General features: G+C 43.3%; 1 protein-coding gene across 5 annotated transcripts in view; it reads left to right on the forward strand.

Moving 5' to 3' along the window:
* oxr1a (oxidation resistance 1a) overlaps positions 1-22186 on the forward strand; it is a 175774-nt gene that overhangs the window by 111576 nt on the left and 42012 nt on the right. For all 5 annotated transcript variants that reach the window (XM_080471135.1, XM_080471136.1, XM_080471138.1 and 2 more), the window contains one exon: positions 9804-9886. In XM_080471135.1, the coding sequence (XP_080327261.1) occupies positions 9804-9886 (83 nt within the window). The remainder of the gene's footprint in view (positions 1-9803; positions 9887-22186) is intronic.

A 22186-nucleotide genomic window follows, 5' to 3' on the forward strand; every position in this document is an offset into this window, starting at 1 on the left:
GCCGGGCTCACGGACCCGCGGTAGTGACACGTCAGCGCGTCGCTTCGAGCCGGCAAAGTTTTGGTTAGGAGCTTTCTGCCTCATCCACCGGGCCACCACGGCCACAGTCTTGTAAATATACCGTATAACTTCAAACCCTTAACATAGTGTAATGTGTTAAAGGCATCTCAAAGCTTTTTGTGTGTCGTGCTGTATTTATGTTTACTAACTTCTAATCAACCATCGTCCTATCCCCAGCCTGTTCGTTAATGTAATATCACTTTGTACTACAAGAGGGTTTACTGAAGGGCCAGGAATCACACCAATAACTAAAACTAAATCATAAATGCCAATAACAAATAATAAAAAAACTACTTACTGAAACTTTGGAAGAGTTTTTTCCAAAACGGGGAAAGTCTTATATGACTGACCACACGTCGGATCAGCATGTATGAAAGCGTCCAGTGGGGACTGCAGCGGCCCGGCCCAACACCAAGTGAGACACTTGTGTTTTCTGTGGTGTTCACTCAGGTCTTGGTATCAGCAGGACTTTATCTACAAACTATCAGCATCAAATTCTCTCCATCAAACCCTATTCATACTTCCCATATAGTATATGACAGCACACTCTACTACATTGTGCTGTACCTGGCAATACATTCCAGATGATTGCACATAGGTAAGAGAGTGCTGAACGTTTGCTGCTGCGCTCGGCTGTAATAAAGTCGGCATGTCCACCTAAGTGGCTGAGAGTTTGTCACTCAAATAAAACAGAGGGAAATATAATGCGCTGAATATCTGAGTGTGCTCGGTGCTTCATGGGTATTGACTGATCGGACTTCATTTCATCCACAACAAACTCACTTTTGGACCTGAGCTCTGTGCTCCTCCTCACCTCCTCACTCTGGACTTGTGGTAGATCTTGCTGTGTGTGTGTGTGTGTGTGTGTGTGTGTGTGTGTGTGTGTGTGTGTGTGTGTGTGTGTGTGTGTGTGTGTGTGTGTGTGTGTGTGTGTGTGTGTGTGTGTGTGTGTGTGTGTGTGTGTGTGTGTGTGTGTGTGTGTGTGTGTGTGTGTGTGTGTGTGTGTGTGAGCGGTCTGTGTCAAAACACATTTTTCTCTTGCGCCTGAAAAGCAAATGGCAAAGATTTTGTGCCACAAAACTAACCTATTATCTCTTCATCTGACCTTCATATTGGCTTTTTTTGATTTAAGCATCTTGCGAGTTATTTCTATTTTCACACCGCGCCTCTGGTATTTCTGTCTTTCGCCAGCGATCATAAATTGTGCCAGAGGGCTGCTGATGCTGTTCATTTCTTGTAATGCCAATAGATGTCGAGGTCGACGCTTATTTAATAGATGCTCACAATGGCGCTCTCTCGTTCTGTTAATGCCTCCACTACGCGGCACAAAGATGGAGTTATTTCAATGAGCATGGTCGGAGCTAATGAGTCACTTCTATTTTTGCATCGACTGATTAGTCAGTGTTTTATTCACAATCTTGAAAAACATTCTGAGCCCAAATGAAATTGGAGATTAACACGTTGGAGGGTGTTTCAAGTTTTGTTGTCGTCAGTGGATGAGTCATAATGAGTTTCATCCTCAGTTAAATATTTGCGAGCCTACAAGATATTAGGGTATTTTGTACACACATTCACGCTCCTCTGTGGATAGCTTAAAGCAATTTTAAATGTTTCCCTGGTAGTTTTTCAACTCTACTTTTTGACCAAGGTCCTCTTAACACTGCTTGCATTCACACCAGTTGTAAAGTTTGGTACGAATTGTTCAGATTTGGAAAAAGTAAGAGGCTTTTTCTCTCTGTGCCACATCAAAGAAAAAGTTTTGAGTTTAAAAGTTATTGCGGTACTGTTTTACAGGTCCAGCCTGCTCAAGATGAAATCGGGCTGCATGTGGCCACTGAACTGAAATGACTTGAACACCCTCGCGTTAAACAAAACCACACCAACTACATCCCGTCGTATGAAACATTCCATCAGCTTTCAAGCTTCGACTCTGACTGCTTCCGTGTTAAAGCTTAGATTGAACATTATGCTGTAATGTATTGTTCATAATGAGTTCTAAACCAACATGCAACATTGTCTTTGCTAAAACCCCGGTGTGCTGCATGCTGATCACATTATTTCTCGCAGGGATTTCTTTCAGTGTGTCCGTCCTCTGTTTACCACACTCCACTAAGCCCCGCTGCCTGCAACTTTTGAAGAAAGTCTCCAGCTCAGTTAACTAGTCCCGCGTAGCACCTGCTGGCCGAGGCTGTGGCGCAGGAGCTCTTGCCTCCCCGACTATTTCTGAGAGGGGTTTCTAAAAATAACAACTGGGGATTGCTGCACATAGCCCGCAGGCAGGGAAAACAAGGTAGCGGAGGGAAATTGGTTGCTTGTGTATGCTACCAGACCATGAGGGAATGTTAGTCAGAGAGTTGTTGACTGTCCTTTTCCCTGCATGCTTCAGTTTGTCATTGCTGTGTACAAAGTGAGGGGGACTATATATTTATCGCCCGTGATTCATACTCGGCAGATTGCACAGGGCGCAGCATGTTTATGTCGTCCAGTACAGTAGCATTTGCATTGAGCTCATGTCCGGCATCGCTCAGTTCCCCTTGCTTAGGTAGAGTTTTGCATGAAAAGGTCCACATGTTTTGGAACCTTTCGTTCGCAATATCACAACTCCAACTTCCAGAAATATTGGGAAAATGTGTGAAACATGAATAGAAAGAGTGCAATATTTCACAAATCTTATAAAGTGACAGTTTATTCACATAAACAAAATATCAGCTTGAGTTGATAGCGAATCTCAAAAACCCACCTTGGAAAGTATGGGTGCTACCTTTACCAAATGACTCTTTCAGGGCAAATTATTTTTTTTTTGTCAAAGATCAATATTTGCACTCTCAATGAAGGATTTATAGAAGAATAACCTTACTGCCCTATTTAAAAATAGGGCAAAATGGTAAATGGATTTCACTGATATGGAGCCTTACAGCTGCGTGAGCAGCCCCAAGGCGCTTTACATTGTTCATCACATTCACCCATTCACACACCATTGGAGGCTGCGGCCATGCATGGCGCTGTGACTCCAAAGGGAGCGGTTTGGGGGTCCAGTGTCTTGTCCAAGGACACTTTGGCATGCGGGCAGGTGGGATTTGAATCTGCAACCTTCGATTGGGAGATAACCACGCTACCAACCGAATCATGCCGCCCAAAAATGCTTCACACAATAAAAACCATATGTACTTAAGCCTCGTTTCCACAGTGCCCCTTGGTGGCGGTACGGGTCAGGTCGGAACCGGTTGTAGTGTGTTTCCACTGACTCAGAACTGTTACCAACCGGTACCATTGGTAACCATGTCCACGCGTAATGGCGTCACATCCTGCGTGATTACGCAACCGTTCATAACCCCGCCTACATTTCAAACCGAACCCCGTGTAATGGAAACGCGGCACTGATATGGGTCTGGTTACGGATAGCCGACCCCACCCGACCGGCACCGGCACCAAGGGGCACTGTGGAAACGAGGCTTATGTGTGTGTGTGTGTTTGTTCCAGTGTTCTGATTGACAGGAGGTATCCTCACCGGCTTCCTCCTCCTCCTGTCCAGATGTGGAGCACTTTGATTGGAAAATGACTGCTGATTGGCTCAGCTCCGCCCACCAGCTGAGACTATATAACCAGCTCCAGCAGCACTCCCGAGGGCGGCTGATGCAGGCGGTGTCTGTTGAGTCTGCCCAGAGAACCTTGGTGTGTGTTTCGATTGCTGTGTGATCTTTTGAACTCAGCTCCACTCGAACCTTTCGATTTCTGTGCGTGAGTTAAACTTTGGTCAACAGCACTCGTCGTACAACATCTTGGTGACGGCACCAGCTGTTTTGTTTTTGTGTGAATTAGTTCACGGCCTTCTAGTGAAGAAGCTGCCTTTTTGTTATAATAAATCAACCACTGTCTAGTTATTGGGCATTACCAGTTTGGCCCTCCTTTGTTGTATTATTGTGTCTTTTGGGTTCTGTTTGATTATTGTAAATGTAAGAACTACCAATAAAACCCTCACTTCACCCAACCTCACTGGTTGATGTTACTTCCTGCATCTACATCCTTCTCTTAGCAGAGCCGGCGTCGTAACAAGCTCTAATCACTGGAAAAAGAAAGTGTAGTCTGCACCTTTGTGTACTTTCATAGATGATTTTTATTTCCAAGAAAACAGTTTTTTAGGGACCATCTCTTGACACAGAATGGCCTTGAGTACAGTAATTTTATCATATTGGTGTATCAAGTGGTACAAATAAAAGAGGGTTTTGAGAAGTTTATTCATCCAACCAATTTCATTTCAGAATTTGGCCTCTAAAAATATTAACATGAACTGAAACCAAAGCAGGCTCAAAATGCAACAATGAACCTTTCCTGTTCAATCCTCACCACGGAACTCAAACTAATTATAAATGCACTCCCACCTCAACGAACCCTTTCAAAAATATCTAAAAAGCTTTTTTACTGTTATTTTGCTCCTTGCAAGCTTTTCACAGTGATGTCCTCATAAGAGCTGTTAAGTATTAAACTGCTTGTTGAATGAAATGTTCCTTTGAGGCCTCTTTCATTTGTGTTTTCTAATTAATTTGAGGAACACGCAGAACTTTTTGAAGAGGTTGAAGTAAAACATGTTTTAATCCAGCCCTGACCTACTGTTCATAGCATCCAGCAGATTCCTGTGTGATCTAATAACCTGTTTTAGTGTTTCTTTTATCCTCATGATGCCTCCTTTCAGAAATATGTCACTCAGCGGGGGTTCAGCAGTTTCTATGTCACCGACCCCCACAAAGACACTTTAAACCTTAGCGAAGCACGCAGGTGGGAGTAAAAGGAGAAAAGTCCACCTACGCCAGCTCTAATTCATAATGAATTGAGATGAATAACTTGTGGACTCTCCCTTCACTGATACATGCTGCTTCACTGTCTCCACTGCAAACCTGTCTGGATGTTCTGTTGTTGTAGTTTGTTTCTAGTTGAGCAGAAGGCGTGACCTCTCAGGATGGTTTGCAGGCCAGCATAAACAAAAGGTGTGTTTTTATTTCTCGATGCCTTTCAGTGTCTCAGCTAAAGTAATCAGCGGAACTACTGGACATGAGCTTGTGGTGGCGTTTAGAGTAGCCGGTGATGCTTTGCATTGTTTCTCTCACCGTGTCAGGGTCTGAAGTCGAAGTCGGTCCATCTGCACAGTTTAAAATCTTGCATTAACATTTGTGTTTTCATTTTAACAAACCCAGTTTGGAAATTTGTGTTGAGCAATATGTTTTTTTGTTGTTGTAGCACTGCTCTTTGGCAGTAAATCTTTCACTGCGGTTTATTTCCCTTCTAAATGTGCAACGTTTGTACTGAACGTGCATTTGTGGGATGAGCAGCAGATCGGGGTATGTGGTTTATTCCGCTGTTGGCTTTTTTGATGCATTTGGTCTGATGAAACAAGACATATTGGCAATTTGTCAATTTATGATTGTAAGAAATGGGAGCCTCGGTAGCATGTGGAAGAACTATTCACAGCCACAACAGCCTGGCACCTCCTCCTCATGGTGTGCACCAGCCTGCTCACACACTGCGGGGGGAGGAATCCATTCTTCTACCAGCACTGGACACAAGTCGGTCAAATATTCTGCTCAAGCTGATCCCACAAGTCTTCAATGCAGTTGATTTTAGAACTGCTGGGAAATCTTTCCAACTTCTCTGCACTGAGATACCATCTAATGATTTAAAAAAAAAAAAACATGTTTTGTCCAGGAAGGATGAGAAGGGAGAAGCTCCGAACAAGATGGTTTGGCCTTTTAATAGCAAAGCACATACTCCACTCATCCCAACAAAACACCAGATAAAAGTTAGGAAACACTGAAGGATCACATATTTACATGACTTGTGATCCTCATTCCAAATAGTGATCAAGTTGTATGAACATGATATTGTCAGTTCAGAAGGTTTAGAGGAATCGGACCCCAAAATAGCTTGAATTTCATTAAATTATTACATCTGTGTGTGTCTTGTTCTGTAGGCTTGTCCCCAATACTTTAGTTTACCTGCCAGCTTGTGTGGTCGGCTCAGCAGATTTTCCCAACGCGGCACATAAGCGCAAGCTCTTAATATCCAACTCAGCTCAGTGGTATCTGTTTGCATATTGATTGTGAAACAAAACGCTTGACTGAAAATCAAAATTCCAATGCATAACAGACAACATGAAACAGGCAGGCTGTGATTTGGGGACCTAAGAAGAAGAATCCTTCTATAGAAACAGGGCTTATATAGAGACAGCAGATGCCACCGATTTCCTGTGGAGTGGGATGAAACCAGAGCCTTTGTTATTGAAAGTGCCCTGGCGCTTTGCTCCTCTCCGTGTCTGGAGTGTGAATAAAATGCCCATTTCTTGTGCCACCATCCTGATTGAGGTTTAATTTTAGACCAATCACCGGCTCACCATGTGCAAACACCCCTGCAGCTGCTAATGCATATCTGCTATTCTCTCTCTTCTTCCCATTATCTTTTTCTCTATTGTTTGGAAGCGGGATCTTGGGTTAACCTGCTCAGTTTAGTGATTACAGCTTTGCATGTGTCCGGCAGCAACAAAACCTTTAACCACATTGCAGTTGTGCAGCCAGCATAGCAGATCAACACGTCTGCGGCCGCCTGCTAAATGTGTCGGAATGCAGTCTGTCGCTCTGGCATGACCTGCAATTAAACAGACACACCAGATTATAGTTCATAACGGGAGAGCGTGAAAGTTGTGACGCGTCGCCTGTAAATAGCAACACAAACCCAGTTGTGTACAATCCACAGCTCCGGTCTGCATTTTCCCACTGAAAGCAATCATCCTTTCAAGGTTTTCATTTGGGTGCTGAATAATTGGTTCGACACACACCCACAGTTTGTACAGCCAAAGTTTAAGGTGTTCTTGATCTACATTACCTACTTATCTGTACTTTTTCATAATACTGAAGGTTAGTTAAAACACCATTCTGGCTGGGCGGAGATGGGAAACCAAAAAAAAAAAATAGAATTTCCAACAACGTTCCCTTTTATATTCAGTGAAGGACACTTGTTATCTACGACTTGTGTGAGATAAGACAAAACGAATGGATGAAAGATGTCTGTGCAGACAGTTCTAGGGTGTCACATGACGATCACGCAGACTGGAGAGAGGAAAAGAAAACAGTTTACACTTTCACTGCTGCTTTGTTGTGGTAATCAATATGCTGGGTTTTCGCTGGAACTGATCCAAACTGGCTCTGGGTGAAGCCAGAGTACTTCTTCTTGGTAGGGCTGCACGATGTATCGCAAGGTTATTGTCAACATTCACAATATGCATATTGCAAAACACTCAACTGCAGTCATGCTCTGCATGTCAACATACAGTGGTTGGCCAATTAGACGGAAGCCGGCTACCCTAGATGGTGTTCACAACGGCTCCTATTTCACTTCATTATTTCAACATTACATCATAGCTGGTGATAACGGTCAGAAGGCAAAATGACATAAGAAATAATGCTGCTGGTGGGAACTGCAGACATCAGATCAATAAAAAGTGTAATTTCAAACATATTTGCATACACCCCCAAAATTTTTAACACATAGATGTTGTCTTATTCGATGTGAATTAAATATTATTTTTACGCTTGACAACTGGCACATATTGGATGAGACTGGTTAACGTATCACGGTTTGTTGAACATTACAATAATGCTGTTATAGATAGATTTTATACTTCTGCATATATACTACAAACAACAACAGCTTAATTTTCTTCTGTGGAACAAAACAAAAATAAGATGGAAAAGGTCATAAAAAAGAAAACTAGTGCATCTTTACCTGAAAGCAACCTTTTCATTCACGTTTTCCCGTGACTGTTCTGATGACTTAATGTTGTTTTAATTTTCTCCCATTTTTTAAAATCAGTGTTCGAAAAAGTGACCAAACACCGATGACTAGTTTTGCACATTATGCGATTACTTATGTGCCACTGAAACGAGCGTCAACCCATCAAAAATTAGGCTGTATAGGAGTACGTGTGTTATCTCACATTGTGATGTCACAGCAGTAGATTCTTTACGCCCAATAAGGCGAGTCCTCTTTGGGCAGATTCTCTTAATGTATTTATTACAACTCCATATTGTTTGTCAATCAGATTTGTTCAATTAATTCTGTCCTCTCATATTTCTGTCCTCTCATATTTCCAAATGTCAAATGCCTCACAAAGCAGATGAAGGAGCAGCTCTAAATACAACAAAATGTCAGATCCAAAACAGGAGGTCCTGTAGTCAAAGTGAAAAATGACTCTCCTTCTGTTGTGGAGAGTATTAGAAATCATCGAGTAGCACTATTGATGTCCCACTCTGATCAGTCCATATTTCTTGAATGCAACCCGCAACATCTTTTGCTGGGCTGGTATTCTCACCTGAAGCAGATCTGGTTTCCCCTCCCTTCTCACTGGCGGTCCTAAGCCCTAGAAATAGCATCACTGTTGTATGACTCATGTTTTCAGCTTTCTCAGATGCCTGATGAGAAAGACGTGGATAAAGGGACTCATTTATCATGTGCAGCACCTCGAATTAAACGGGGGGAAAAAGTAACGTGAAGTATCCGAGGGCAATGTGTGAACATAAAACTGTCACCAAAACTCTGAATCACCTCCTCCAATCATCTCATGCACCGACACCTCCAATCAGCTGAGCCTTGCACAGTGCTCCTCGAGCCCGGTTGCTCCAGGTCTGTGTTCAAGTCAAAGACCAAAGTCGACCCCTTTCTAACATCTTCTGCTCTCCCAAGAGTCTCCTTCCTTCGTCTTTGATCTTACATCTTATCTTCTGCGTTTCATCTACTGGCTCTCCATATTTCATCCACCCTCTTGCCTCCATCTCTTCATGCTCCCCCCCCCCCCCCCCCCCAATGTTTGCATCATGTTCTGTCCCAATTAACCCTTTATCACTTTATCTTCTACACCCTCAAAAGTTCATATCTTTTTCACACTTCATTTCTTCTGACTCGTCTCTCCGTCTCCAGCAGCACCGCCCTCTCATTATCTACTTTATTCCTGAAAAACATTGATTTTCTTCCCTCCCCTCTGTCTCTCTTTACCTCACCTCACTCTTCACCCCTGCCAGGTCCTTCCAGGCAAAGTGGGAAGGCTGCGTGTGCAGCTACACGTAATCTTGCGCCGTCACTTTTCCATACAGCATGTCTCGCATCGCTCTGAACCCTCCCTTCTATTCCATCTACCCTTCGGTTTCATCTCCCGTTTTCCTCCTGCTTGGTATCCAGCTTTAGCACTTCCCGTTTTTCCCGTCTGAATCTTTCTCCTCCCCCTTCTCTCGGCTTGTAACCAGCAGTGGCGGCGCCCCGATGGAGGTCAGCCCAGTTTTTGTCTGCCGTGAGAGGCGACAGGGAAAGGTAGGCAAGGTGAAGGCTTTCGTCGCCTGTCAGTGCGCGGTGAGGTGGGCTTAGGAGGAGATCGGTGAAGGAGAGAGGGCAGCGGAGAGCGAGAGGACGACAGTGTGATCGAGAGAGTGAGAGAAAGAGAGAGCGAAAGGCAGATCGAGGGAGAAGAGAGAGAGAGCAGGAGGGTAGAAGAGGAGTGAGAACAAGGGAGAGAGAGAGAGAGAGGGAGAGAGAGAGAGGGAGAAAGTGGTCCGGCGCTCACAGCTCACATCGCTGGCTGGCTGGCTGGCTCGCTCACTGTTGACGAATGAGCTGTCTACCCACGGGGCTGGGATAACGGCAGCTTGTGACAAGCTGGGGAGAGAGGAACATGAATGTAATGCGTACCTTGCCTCGTTTGCTTACAGACACCGGCCAGAAGAAGACTCCTGAAAAGAAGGATGGGAGGCGCATGTCGTTCCAGAGACCTAAAGGGACCATCGAATATTCTGTGAGTAACATGCAAGCAACTCTGCTCTTTGCTATGTTCACGCCGCTCTGTGTTTTTGCCGCTTTTCTGCTCCTGCTCCTGCTTCTGCTGCCGCTGCTGCTGGTGGTTTCTGTGGCTCTGACAAGCTCGATATTCAGGCTGAAGGGATTGTTGTGTTTGTGTGTTTGTGAAGGCACGGTGTGTGACCATGCTCGATTGCTCATTACTGGAGGGGAGAAGCATTCGGTGGTTTTTGCCAGTCTAGCACGTGTACCTAATTCTCCAACTGTTTACATAAAGACGTGTGTGTGTGTGTGTGTGTGTGTGTGTGTGTGTGTGTGTGTGTGTGTGTGTGTGTGTGTGTGTGTGTGTGTGTGTGTGTGTGTGTGTGTGTGTGTGTGTGTGTGTGTGTGTGTGTGTGTGTGTGTGTGTGTGTGTGTGTGTGTGTGTGTGTGTGTGTGTGTGTATAAGCAGACACTGGATGTTGACAGGAATCTTATGGATACAGTGCCTCGTCTGTCAGAGCGCAGCAGCTCAACACTCAGCTCCATTTTGCATGTTGATATATCGGAAGGGAGAAGGGAATTGTAGCGGCTCCGTCCGCTCCTCCAGCTGGATCATCAGCAGGACAGGCGGGCAGGAGTGCTGGCAGGATGTGTATTTGTTTTTCCACTCGTTCTCCTGTTCCGCCAATCGGCAGGCATTCCACCACAGAGCTCGCTGTGCTCGCGAATGACCTTCCAACTGCGTTGTCATTTCTATTGATTTAGCTGTTGTAGGTGAAGGGGAGGGGAGAAGCGGGTGAGGCAAAGGGGAGAGAGTGAGTGAGGAAGAGAGGGGGAGAGAGGACTCTGGTTCTCTGGTATGAACTGAAAGTGGAGCTCTCTGTGCTTTGCCTCGTTGTGTTCTTGAAATGACCCTCAAATCCAGCTGCAGTCAGACTGCTTTCCCTCGCCTCTCTCGCCGTGGCAACAGTGAGGAGTGGGATTGCTGTGGCTCAGCTCCGAGCCGTCTGCCTCAGAGAGGGTGGGACACAAGGTAGGTAGGAAGGTAATAGGAAAGGAGCCAGGTTACGAAGGAAGAAGAGGGTTTGTTGTTTCTCACTGTTCCTGCTTTTGTTTTCTTCCCCTGTCTTCTGCCAGCAGGTCTCTATGAACGCTGCTCCTCACTCAGGAGCTCCTGTTTGCTTTACTGTTACCCCCCCACCCTCATCTTCTGACACCTCAATAATGCCACCTCCACCTTTACTGCCTTGCCCAACTTGTCAGTCATCCAAGACCTGCTGATTGACAACACCCCTTGTTTACCTTGCTGAGGCTTGGAGCAGCTTAAACCCTTTCAACAGGATATTTGTCAGAGCCGGACCTCGGTGTCAGGGCCTTGATATGAGCAGCAGGGCCACAGACAATCAGCAACATGGAGGGAAAAGCTATTGGTGAAGCAAATTGGTGAAAATTTTATGTTTGGAATGGGGCGAAAGAGCTCAACCACCCAGCATACCAATGCTGTCCTCGCAGGCAATCGCTCTGTAAAGTCTTTTTTCCCGCTTATTATCTTCCCACTAGATTGCTGATAATGTGATGGATGGATCCAGCCCCACCAATGATTGTGTCCTGTAGCCTGACATACAGCTGTAGCACGTAGCAAGGATGCTCAGGGTCGCCAGTAGCATTAGAGAGCAGCATAGGCATACACCGTGAGAGACGCATGGCTTACGGTGTCTCAATGATTGAAAAGCAGCTTTATCTTAAACTCATCTCCCCCACCGAAGGGACGGCCGTCGATGTTTCCTTATTTCACTCTCCAGCAGATAAGTTCATAATCTATCGCCGGCTGCCCACAGGAAAAGGGAGGGTTTCCTCTTATGGGGCCTTATCAATACAATCACCTTCCCTCTCCCTCTACCTCACATGTAGGCTTTCTTTCTCTGTCCCTCTTTTATTTTTTCGTTTTGAGAAATAACCTGTGCAGCTGCAACCCATCTGCCTAGACACTGATAACACCAGTCCATTCAGGCAAGTCCAGCTATTGGCTGACCTGCATCCAATTAAAAAAGTGTTTGAAGTCTCAGGGAACAGCAGAGATAGGTGAGGAGACAGAAAGACGGAGAGACAGAAGAGTAGTGAGAGGGGAGCTGCACAGCTGGAGGTGGGAGGCAGGGGGCCTACTTTTCCCACAGACTACCTGCAAGGACGGCCAGTCAAAGTCAAACTAAATGAAAAGCTGAGGAAGTGTAGGCCACATATGTTAATATTCACCAGGTTGACAGCACCACTTATATTGATGCTACACTTGGGCTGCTATTTTAGATCCTGCCTCGGCTCCTCAAAGACTCCTTATGTACCCTGAGTAGCAAACAACCCTGCTTTGTTGGATTTTAGTTTTGCTTCTATTGCCATTATCACTCTGTTTATAAAGCCATTGCACTGTGCAAGTTATCCCACTGCGTTGAGCACATTTAAACCAAGGGACTTTTCTACAGTTATAACAAAGATCAGGGCTGTCTAAACTGAAGCTAGTGCCTTTGCAGCCCTCTAATGCCATTTAAGGGGAATTGTATGATTCCCTAATCCTAGTTTGGTACTTTAAAATTGACAAAACTTAGGGTTCATTGGTGAATCAAATAAGAAAGCTACCTTAACATTTGATACTGAAAGAGACACTGATGCTCTTTCATTGACATCATTAGTGCATTTAATTTCAAATTTCATATGACATAATTAAGAAGTATAAGGCTAAAAAATAACCATCGATACGACCTAAGTGTTTCTGTTTAGGTTATATGGTGAATGGACTTTTACTTGTATGGTGCTTTTCTCCAAGTAGTTAAACTAGAAATGGTTCTAACAGCTCCACACAGGACAGTTGAGCTATGCCAACAAATATAATAAAAAAAACTTTTTTTTGCCAATTAAATACTGATGTTGAGACAATACTGAGAAGAGATAACAATTCTACCAAGTCCCACGAGCTGGTAATTCAGTGCTTCATTTAAGCTACTCTATAGCTTAAGCTACTGAGTGTATATATTTGTAAAGTTGACTCTGAATGACTGTTTGGCTACAGAAAGTTACAATAAAAGCAAGCAAACTACCTGCCACATCAGATTTTCACAGACCAGATCACATCATTTTCTGTCCAGTAGATATTGGATGATCCAGCCCTTCATCAGATCATCCAATCAGCACCTTGTATAACCGCTGATACCAGTCCGATCATCAGGGAGTACGCAACAGGGCCGTATAGACAATATAGATGCCTCTTGCGTGGGGCAGTTCGCCATATTAGAGTTTGGATCTTTCAGATATGCTGCCAGCTCTGACATTATTTCACTGAGAGGTTGTGAGGAGAAAGCCTGAATCCGTGATTTCATTTAAAGTTCTGTTTGAAAATCAAATGTGGCACCAAAGTTCTCATTGAACCTTGGTTTGGCCTGTTTCATGCCTCCATTATTCCTTTTTTTTCTTTTTTTTGTCCAGTTTGCTTCTTTTTTTTTTTTTTATTAGATATATTTTGCAGTACTTCCAAGCACAACTAGTGCCTCACTTTGTGTTTTGGGCCCTATTTACACAACAAGACTTGACTGGAAACTGCATTGTTTCTCCGTCTGCAACATCAGAAAAGTTTCACGCTCAGAGGACAACGTTTTAAAAACAATTGCAGTCCCGATTGTTTCAGAAAAGTTGTGTTTTTGTTGTTTACACAGATGGGGAGTGGTGCGCTTCAAAATTGCTCTGCGATAATTGGGGGACTTAAAATGACTTTGTAGTTCAAATGAACCACCTGAACACAACAAAAGTTTGCCGTTTTCCCCTAAACGATGTATAAACAGGGATTCCACATCCCTCTCTGTGAAACAAAAACCCATCGCTGTTCATTTCTTTGATTGCCAATATTCAATGAGATTGCCAATAAGGACAACAATGCTTTCCAGTTTGTTGGAAGAATGTTCGATGAGTCCAACAATTCTATAGTTTTTACAGGTTTTGTATTTTAAAAAATGAATACAAATTGAGGCTTCATCCAGTTACAGTTGTTGCTTAAGTGTTAAACACAGAAGTTGGTTTTTAAACTCTGATGGATGTTTACAACTGAGAGGCTTGCTTTTCTCTAAGTGTGTCTAAAACCTTCCTAATTGGCATGTCCTCGTAGCCTAGATTTATAAGGGCCCATCGTCTCATACTACCTGTGTACTGCTTCCAAAAAAAAAAAAAAAAAGCAGATATGCCCCCAAAATAGTGTACACAGATTGCCTGCCTTACTCTTCACTGCCTGTCAGTATTTGATTCAGTAAGTTCACTGTCATCTTAACAAGGCCACGTCTACTTAAACAACATCTATCCTGTGATCAACTGGAATTCTGCTTTAATAATGAGTCATGCTCTACGTCAGTTTTTGGCCCGAGCTTTGAAAAGCCCCACGCTCTCTCTCAGTCTATTGCAGTGCTCTCAGCAGATCTGGCACAGCAGAGCACTCATTACATTTTGTATAGTGACACTGGAGAGTAGTTTTGAGGGGAAAGACTGTCTGGATACCATATTTGTTGGCCTGGGAAGTAAAAAGGATGCTGTCAGCATTCATGATGCAGTCATTCTAGCCAACTCCATCAACTGTCAAACTGAGTTATAAACCCTGAGTCAGTTATTCATATTAGCCCTTAAATATGTGTAGAGCTCTGGAATGCATTACATTTTTAGCTCGGTTAGTGACATGGCCCAAGAAATATTTATTGCAATCACAATATCCAACATGTGCAGTATGCAAAAGACAGTGTGTATCGCAAACAATAGTTTCAGTGCACTGTGCGTTCATGCTCTGCATGTCAACATATTTGGACAATCAAATGATCTTCAATTGGCAGATGTGACAAAGTATTTGGTTATAGTTTCAGCCTTTTGACAAGTGACAAATCTGGACAAAGAAGTCACTTGGCGAACCGTAAAGGCCCTGTAATATAACATTTTCAAGTAAAAATAGTACTTTTCTTACCTTTTGAGTGTTCATTTAAATAACAACAGCATTTCAGGACCTGAAACTGAAATGAAAACTTCTTCTATTGAGCACTACACTTCTGACAAGATCCATCTCTATTTGGACACTTTTTCACAAAAAAACTAATAAAAAAAAAAAAAAGCTTCCTGACACATGCAATACTGATACATGTGAAGTGGGAGTAGTTCGACAACAATGACAGTGGCCGATTCAAGAGTGTCTTGAACAGCGGTTCTTCAGGAAGGTTGAACCTTTGAGTGCTGAAGTTGCATTGAGTCAGCTTCGGAAAATCTCAGCTGTGTCACAGCAATCAGGAAGTGATTCAGCTTTCCACCTAACAGAGTTGCACAGTGAAGCTCGAGCCAGACAGGAGTTTCCCGTAGACATGCATTGTGGCTACAGGGTGGAAGTCAAAACGCTCAAACGTTTAGGAAAAAATGACCAAAAACAACCAAATCAACACACTGCTACTGAAGCTGATGGAAACTGCAGTCACACATGTGATGGAACAGACTGACTGGTGTGAATTAGGGCCAAAAGAAGGAACACTGTTATTTTGAAGAACAAACCCAAAAGCACAAGGCCATTAATCATATTGTTATCATGATGCAGTATTGCATATGGCATGTTCACCTGATATCGTTCAGCCCCCGCACCAAACCACCCAATTATGTCAACGTATATTGGACAAGTTGGTACAATATTTGGATTACTGAGAGATTTTAAAGTTTTGTTTAGTGCTTATAAAACTGTTGGTTCAAATTTTATCAAACTTTCCCTCAAGATAACCTATTTATAAATTTGATAGGTTACCAGAGTCTTCGGCTTGATGAGACATTTCTGCTAAAAATGTTATCATAGAAAGGCACGCAGCCGACTATTGTTATTTTAATATGAACATGCATGATTAATGAGGAGATATTAAGTAAACAAGACTATGAATCAACAGAAGTAGTTAGTGCTGCCTTGACAGTGCTACTGATTACAAATACTCTGTACTCTGCTAGGCTGGGAGGAAGCACTGTGGACGTTAGAGGACCTGAGCGACGTTAGATGAGTCATACACATCAGGTGTACGAGGCGAGCGCGCGCACTCACACACACATCAGCCGCAATCTTAACCCCACACCTTCCTGACAATCAGTCACTCTGATTGCATTATTCACTGCTGGGTCGGAGAGGGGTATCCCACTGCTTGAGCTCTCTCACTGCTCCCTGTCTGAGAGCGGGAGAAGAAGTCAATAGATGATGGAGAAATGATGGGACTGCAGGGGTGTGTGGATGGGGATGTTAAAGGGGATGGAGGATAGGATAGAGGGGAGTGCATGTGGAGACGATTGAGACAGATGGATAGGTAGCTGGATGGGTAGAGAGATAAGGCTAATACGTCACCCAGATAAAAGCACTTTTTATTGCACCGATTTCACCTTCATGTTAGCCCCCTTTGATTTTTGTGTAATTTACTGGATTGGAAAGCTGGGGAGAAGAGACTTGAAGTATGTCGTTGCAAAAGTGACCCTTTTTTCAGGAAAAAGTAAAACATCAATGCAACCTCCTTGTGCGTTGTTCTGATGGACCACAAGGCAGGATCCCTGCACCCTAACAAATATGCCATTTGTACTTTGTAGATCCTCAATAATAGCAGAAATGATGAGTCCAGTGCTCCCTTGGACTGGATATCTTTTCCATACATTGTTTCAAGATGGAAAACATCTCCCTTGGCACCCACTGTGCAAAAGTCAGACTGCTGTGTAATTGCTGACTATAACTAACCACAAACTGCACAATAATGGTACAGCTGTGAGTCAAAGTGTCACAGTTCAGCTGCGCTCACCTGCTCAACAAAGTTTGAATGAATGCTTCGCGCCTGCCATCCACCCCTCCAGAATTCCTGACAAGAATGTATTCTCTCTCAATAAAAGAAGAGCAGATTAGTGTTTTAATGACAAAAGTCAACATTGAAAGTCACTGTAAACTCCTCACCTGTGCTCTATCCCCATGACGTCACAACGGCCTTCATTTTTATGGTGGAAAAATGTCATGAAAGACTTCAGGAAAAATCTTCATAGTGCCACAATCTCCTCGTCAATCCTGTCAGGATTTGAGGACATCAATCAAGGTCACAAATGACCTCTCACATTATTGTTGAGGTGGGGATTCATTTTGTTTCAGTTTATTATAATGGGTCCTGAACTATACAGAAGTTTGAGGTACTAATATAAAAAACGTATTACAACATAAATTTTTTCTCAAGGTACCCTCAATGCATTGTCTGCCTTTAGTTAACATTTTTTTCTTTTTTCGAATCTTTCCATTCATCTGGTGCTGCAGTCGTTATAGATTACCTGCATGCCTGGGTCAATTGTAGCTGGTCATTATTTGAAGCAAATTGTCAGAAATGAAAATACATTGTAAATGACAGTTGAGTTAGTTTTAACCTCTCTGGTCGATATGTCATGGAAATGACAACTCTGCAGGATGTCCTTTTCACAAAAAGCAGCAAAAAGACTGAGGCACAACCGGTCCTGAGTTATTTTACCTGACATATATCAGGCTGCCCTATGTTGAATCATTTTTTGCCTTGCTGGTCCTTCTGTGCCATTAGGTCCCTGCGTCTGTCTTGCTCAGTCAGTGGAAAGACCATCAATGTCTGAAGCTGCAGGTCTGAGGGCGACGCACGGAGGAATTCCTGAGAGCTTGAAAAGTGAGACAGCAAAGTTGCTCGGCGTCACCCTGGAAAAGGACAGAATAATGCCACTGTCTGCCGTCTCGCTTATAGTGGCTCTAACTTTAGGTCCACAGACGATCGGCAAGGGTGTTGTCGCCACACAACACACATGCCATCGGGGTAGTAACGAAAAAGTCGTCATGGCAACTGTCATACTAAAGCAGGGAATCATCCTTCATTATGAAATGAGGAGCGATGGCTATTCTGATATGGCATTATGGGTGATTAAACTCTACGCTGGAGGTTTATTTCCAGTTTGATGGCAACACAATCCATTCATTAAGTTAATTTGTGGCTGTTTTGTATCGTTTGATTTATTTCTTTTTGTTCAAGCTTCATCCCAAATCTATGCTCACAACAGTTTAATAACCTCGGCAGGAAAGCATAAATCTAGAATTGTATCTTGCATGTTGACCTTTAGCAGCGGCACTCATAGATTTGTTCTCATGTTTCATACCTAATGTTAGGCTTTAATGGAGCTATTAGTCTTGGGCCGTCCAAACCGACCGACCTTGTTGAATCTATGCACCGTCTCCTGTTCAACAAGGTGACCATTGGATGTCGGTCACTCAAGATGGCTGCCATGGCCTTCCTCTACCCTTCTCCTTCATCACAAAGGACGAGGATCACCCGAACAGGAAGGAGCTTAATTATTCATCCCCAATTTGGAATGAATAATGGGTATGTATTGATCTAAAGGAGGAGACGATCGGGTCCAGCTGCCATTAGTGGCTATAATCCTAATTGGGATTACTCTCCTTTTTCTCGTGCCCCTCCCTTTTCTCATCCACCCTGTCAATGCGTCAATAACAGGTCTTTATCAATGGGTCACAATTACAGGTGCCCTGTCCTCTGCCTTCTTATTAAGTTAGCGATGGCTCATGTTACAGTGCGATCAATGACTGCATCTCTGAGGTTTGTTGGAGTCGTGCACCGTTTCTGAGGCGCCTCGATGCTTCGGTCATGTCTGAATCTTAACTGCATCACTAATACAACTGGCTTCTGGGGATGTAGTGATTAATTAGTCTTAAAAGGCAAACTTGAATCGTGCTGATATTACACCACTTCCAGTGCCAAGATCAGCCCACCACCTAGCTTTGCCAATGTTTATTTCATTGAACACCAGTTATTTATACCCTCATCGACTGGCTATGTTGATACCAGACCTACCAGAGCAGCTATTTGATAGAACACGCAGCAGAGCTCATAGGTTTAGGTTGGACCTTAAACTGTCTGCAAGCCTCGCTCTACAAAGGTTGAGGTGATATTTAAAATGTCAATAAAATCAGAATGCAAATAATTCAGACTCATCATAAGGTGGATTAGAAAAGTGTCCTGATGACATTTTGTAAAATTGTTTTCATTTAAATGGGAAAGTGTCCATTACCATGTTATCAAGATTACGAGGAAGCATCCTCAGTAGTATATAATTGATGTTGATTAAAGGTGTAAAAGAGGAAGCAAGTGCACATCACATAAGTGTCTCAAAATGTTAAATGATATTGATAATATAAGGGTTTGGAGCACTCATTGCCCTCATATAAAACCCAGGTCAACTTTTACTTAGTTCAGTAGTTCAGTTCTAAAACACAATCTGCACATATTACAATGTTAGGTTACTGGAATAAATAAGGTGTTTGTTACAGAAGCAAAGAAAAAAAAAAACAGCAGAAAGGGGATCTTGAACTGTTTGTATTGAAAGTGTGTTTCTGCTGGAAAAACTTTATTTATTTATTTCAAACACCAAAAATAAAATAAGGCAACTTGATTTCTCCCCATCAATACGAATGTGAACCGATTTAGTGTTTTAAGTTACAATAACTAGGAGGACATGAAATCCCAACAGCTTCCCTGTAATGTACCTGGGACCAATTAAAGTCATTGTCATGAGGGACGACGCTTTCTGTCTGAAAATGTAGCCTCCAGCGGGCAGGAAAATTAGAACACAAATGCCTCAAAACAGTGGAAGGGCATAAACTTTACGTTTTAAGGCTGTATTTGATTAGCGCTGTCTATATGGTACTGGAATGGAGAGATTCCCAAGCTTTTTTTGGGATTGTTCGAGCCCCCAAGCAAAGCTGTGGACCCCCTCACCAATCTTTCATTTACCAAATCATCACAGTGAGCCCAACCCACTGGCAGACACACCCGCTCAAAAGCAGACGTAATGTACATTTTCCCATGTCTGCTTTAGAAAGTGTCAACATGGTTTTGTTTGACTTGTGAAAATTAAGTTGCCATCAGTTGAGGAACAGCCTCAGGCCTCCTCTGCGATTCTGGCATCTCCCCCAACAGGTCCGGGGCCCCAGGATGTTAACGGCTGTTCTGGTAAATTCAGGGCTGAAGTTCTCTGCACTTTCTGTAATTCTGCATACTCAATCCCAACTTTTAGTTTTTGAACGGAACTCTAGATTTCAGGGTAAACATCTGACTTTATTGTGAAAAACACGGCCTGAAAGCATCTATATAGATAGTTTTAAGCAGCTGTGAATGAAGGTCCTGTAGGCTGGCTTTGTGCAGAGCAACAGAGACACTGTACAGCTAAAAATAAAGAGCTCATGGATGAGATGTTAGCAAATAGCACCTAGAGAGAATCGATGCTCTCTGGTGTAGTCGCCTGGATGAAAGGCTCTGCCACTGTAAGAGCCCTGCTGATTATTAACTCTTCAGCCTCCTCTAAATAAACAAAGAGGCTCCGCTTTAATCACACGGAACAGCAGTTCACTCTTGAGACACTGGCCACGTATCAAGGACATCGCCCCAACACAAACTTGTCCAGGCTTTTAGTAGATGTGGATGATTAACGCTCAGTTGTGACATATGGCGGTAATAATCTAAATGTCCGTGTGGCAACGACACGCCGGTTGCGTGTCGCCAACAATGTCGTGGAGACTTTGTCGATGTGGGTCTGATCCCGGCGACACCTTCCATCCACTCTGCGTTTGGACATTTGTCAAGCTGACACGCTGATGTTGTCTGAACACTCCTGTAGAGAGTCGGCCAGCTGACAGATCGTGTATATCCATGCTGCCGTCAAAAGGTGTGCACGAGCAGTAGTTAATGGCCAAGTTATAAGGCGGAGGAGCTTCGGAGGCGAAGTCCGTCCGTCACCACGTCCTCTTTATGTCTTGTTTGCGGTTCTGCTTCACTGGTTTGTCTTGTGCTTGAGAGTGAAAGCAGGAAGTGTTTTCTAGAACTGCCTTCGAGGTTGAAACTTGCTGGATTTCACCGGCACAAATGCCAACGAATGAGAGATCAGCTCTTACGTTGATATGCAATCCTGTTTTTGAAGCGTTGGGGGGCATGATTTTAGACAGACAGCCGTCATTTGGGAGGTCAGTTTTCCAGAAAAGACGGCCAAAAAAATAGCGGAGGGGTTGCTCGAAGGCGTCTAACATCTGTGTATAATGGCCATCACTACTTGTCACTTTGCTCAAATTCATCTTTTTTTGCCAAAATGTAGCGAATCATCGGCTGGAGTACACAACTTGCAACTGACTTCCGGTTTGTATTATGCCCAGTATCGAGCAAGGTGATTGGTCAATTGATACCATGTACCAATATATAATTTGAATATTAAAGACAATGAGTAATGAAATTCAAATAACAACATAGACGAAGATTGACACCCTTGTGGTTGAGTGTTTAGTAGCATAACACAGCCCAGGCTCAGTACAAAGCAAAACTTTGAATTCTCGACATTGCGGGATTTGGTTATAAATACTTTGGTTGTATAGGAGTCTGTCAACTCAAATGAGTTTGGATGTCATTAGTGACATCCTCCTGCTCTTTAGCTGTGCAGAGTGTACAAGGGCACTCCTTAGAATACGATGTTTACATCCTTATTGATGTATTTCCATGTGACGTCGCAATTTCCAGTGGGAGGCGTGTGTCAAAAGGATCTTGGGGACAATGGCTCATACAAAATACCTCAAATCTCCAGACAAATTGTCTGTTTTTCTTAACTGCTGTATGAGAGATGGAAGCGTACTTTCATGACTAAACTTCCCATTGAGAATCCTCTTTAATGATATTTAGATTGACGTGTCAGACATGCAGCCCCTGGCCCAAAACTGACCAGCCACAGGGTTCAGAAACTACAGTTTGTGGTTCATTGCTTAGATCTGATCTGATCAGTGACACAGCGGTGAAAGTTTGCCGATTGATCTTGCTAGATTTAACATCAGAGCCAGATCAAAAGAGTTTAGAAAATACATATAGACTGAAGTCAGAATAATGCTGCAAATGGACGATTGTGTTTTGTTTTAGGTTTTATTTTGTTTTCTTACTGGATTTTGCATCAGGGAGCGTCGTTAAAAATAGCAATGTGTTTGTACTCATTTGAACTAAAACAATAGGAAAACATTTGGAAGCGTCAATCATTTGTATGCAAAGGTTATTTATCCCATGTTTTACTGGTCCGGCCCGTTGTGTATGTGGCCCCTGAAAGCTAATATGCTCTAAATGAGCCTATTTATGAGCATCTTTTTCTCGTCGCTGACATGTTGTTGACTTTCCCGTCTTCGCTGCCCTGGTTGCTGCTTTGTGTCTCAACTTTGATCGAATCATTGAATTAGCTCCAGCTTGATGAATGGGCAGCG

Source organism: Lipophrys pholis (assembly GCF_963383615.2).
Source record: "Lipophrys pholis genome assembly, chromosome: 9".
In the NCBI taxonomy this organism is placed as follows: Eukaryota; Metazoa; Chordata; class Actinopteri; order Blenniiformes; family Blenniidae; genus Lipophrys; species Lipophrys pholis.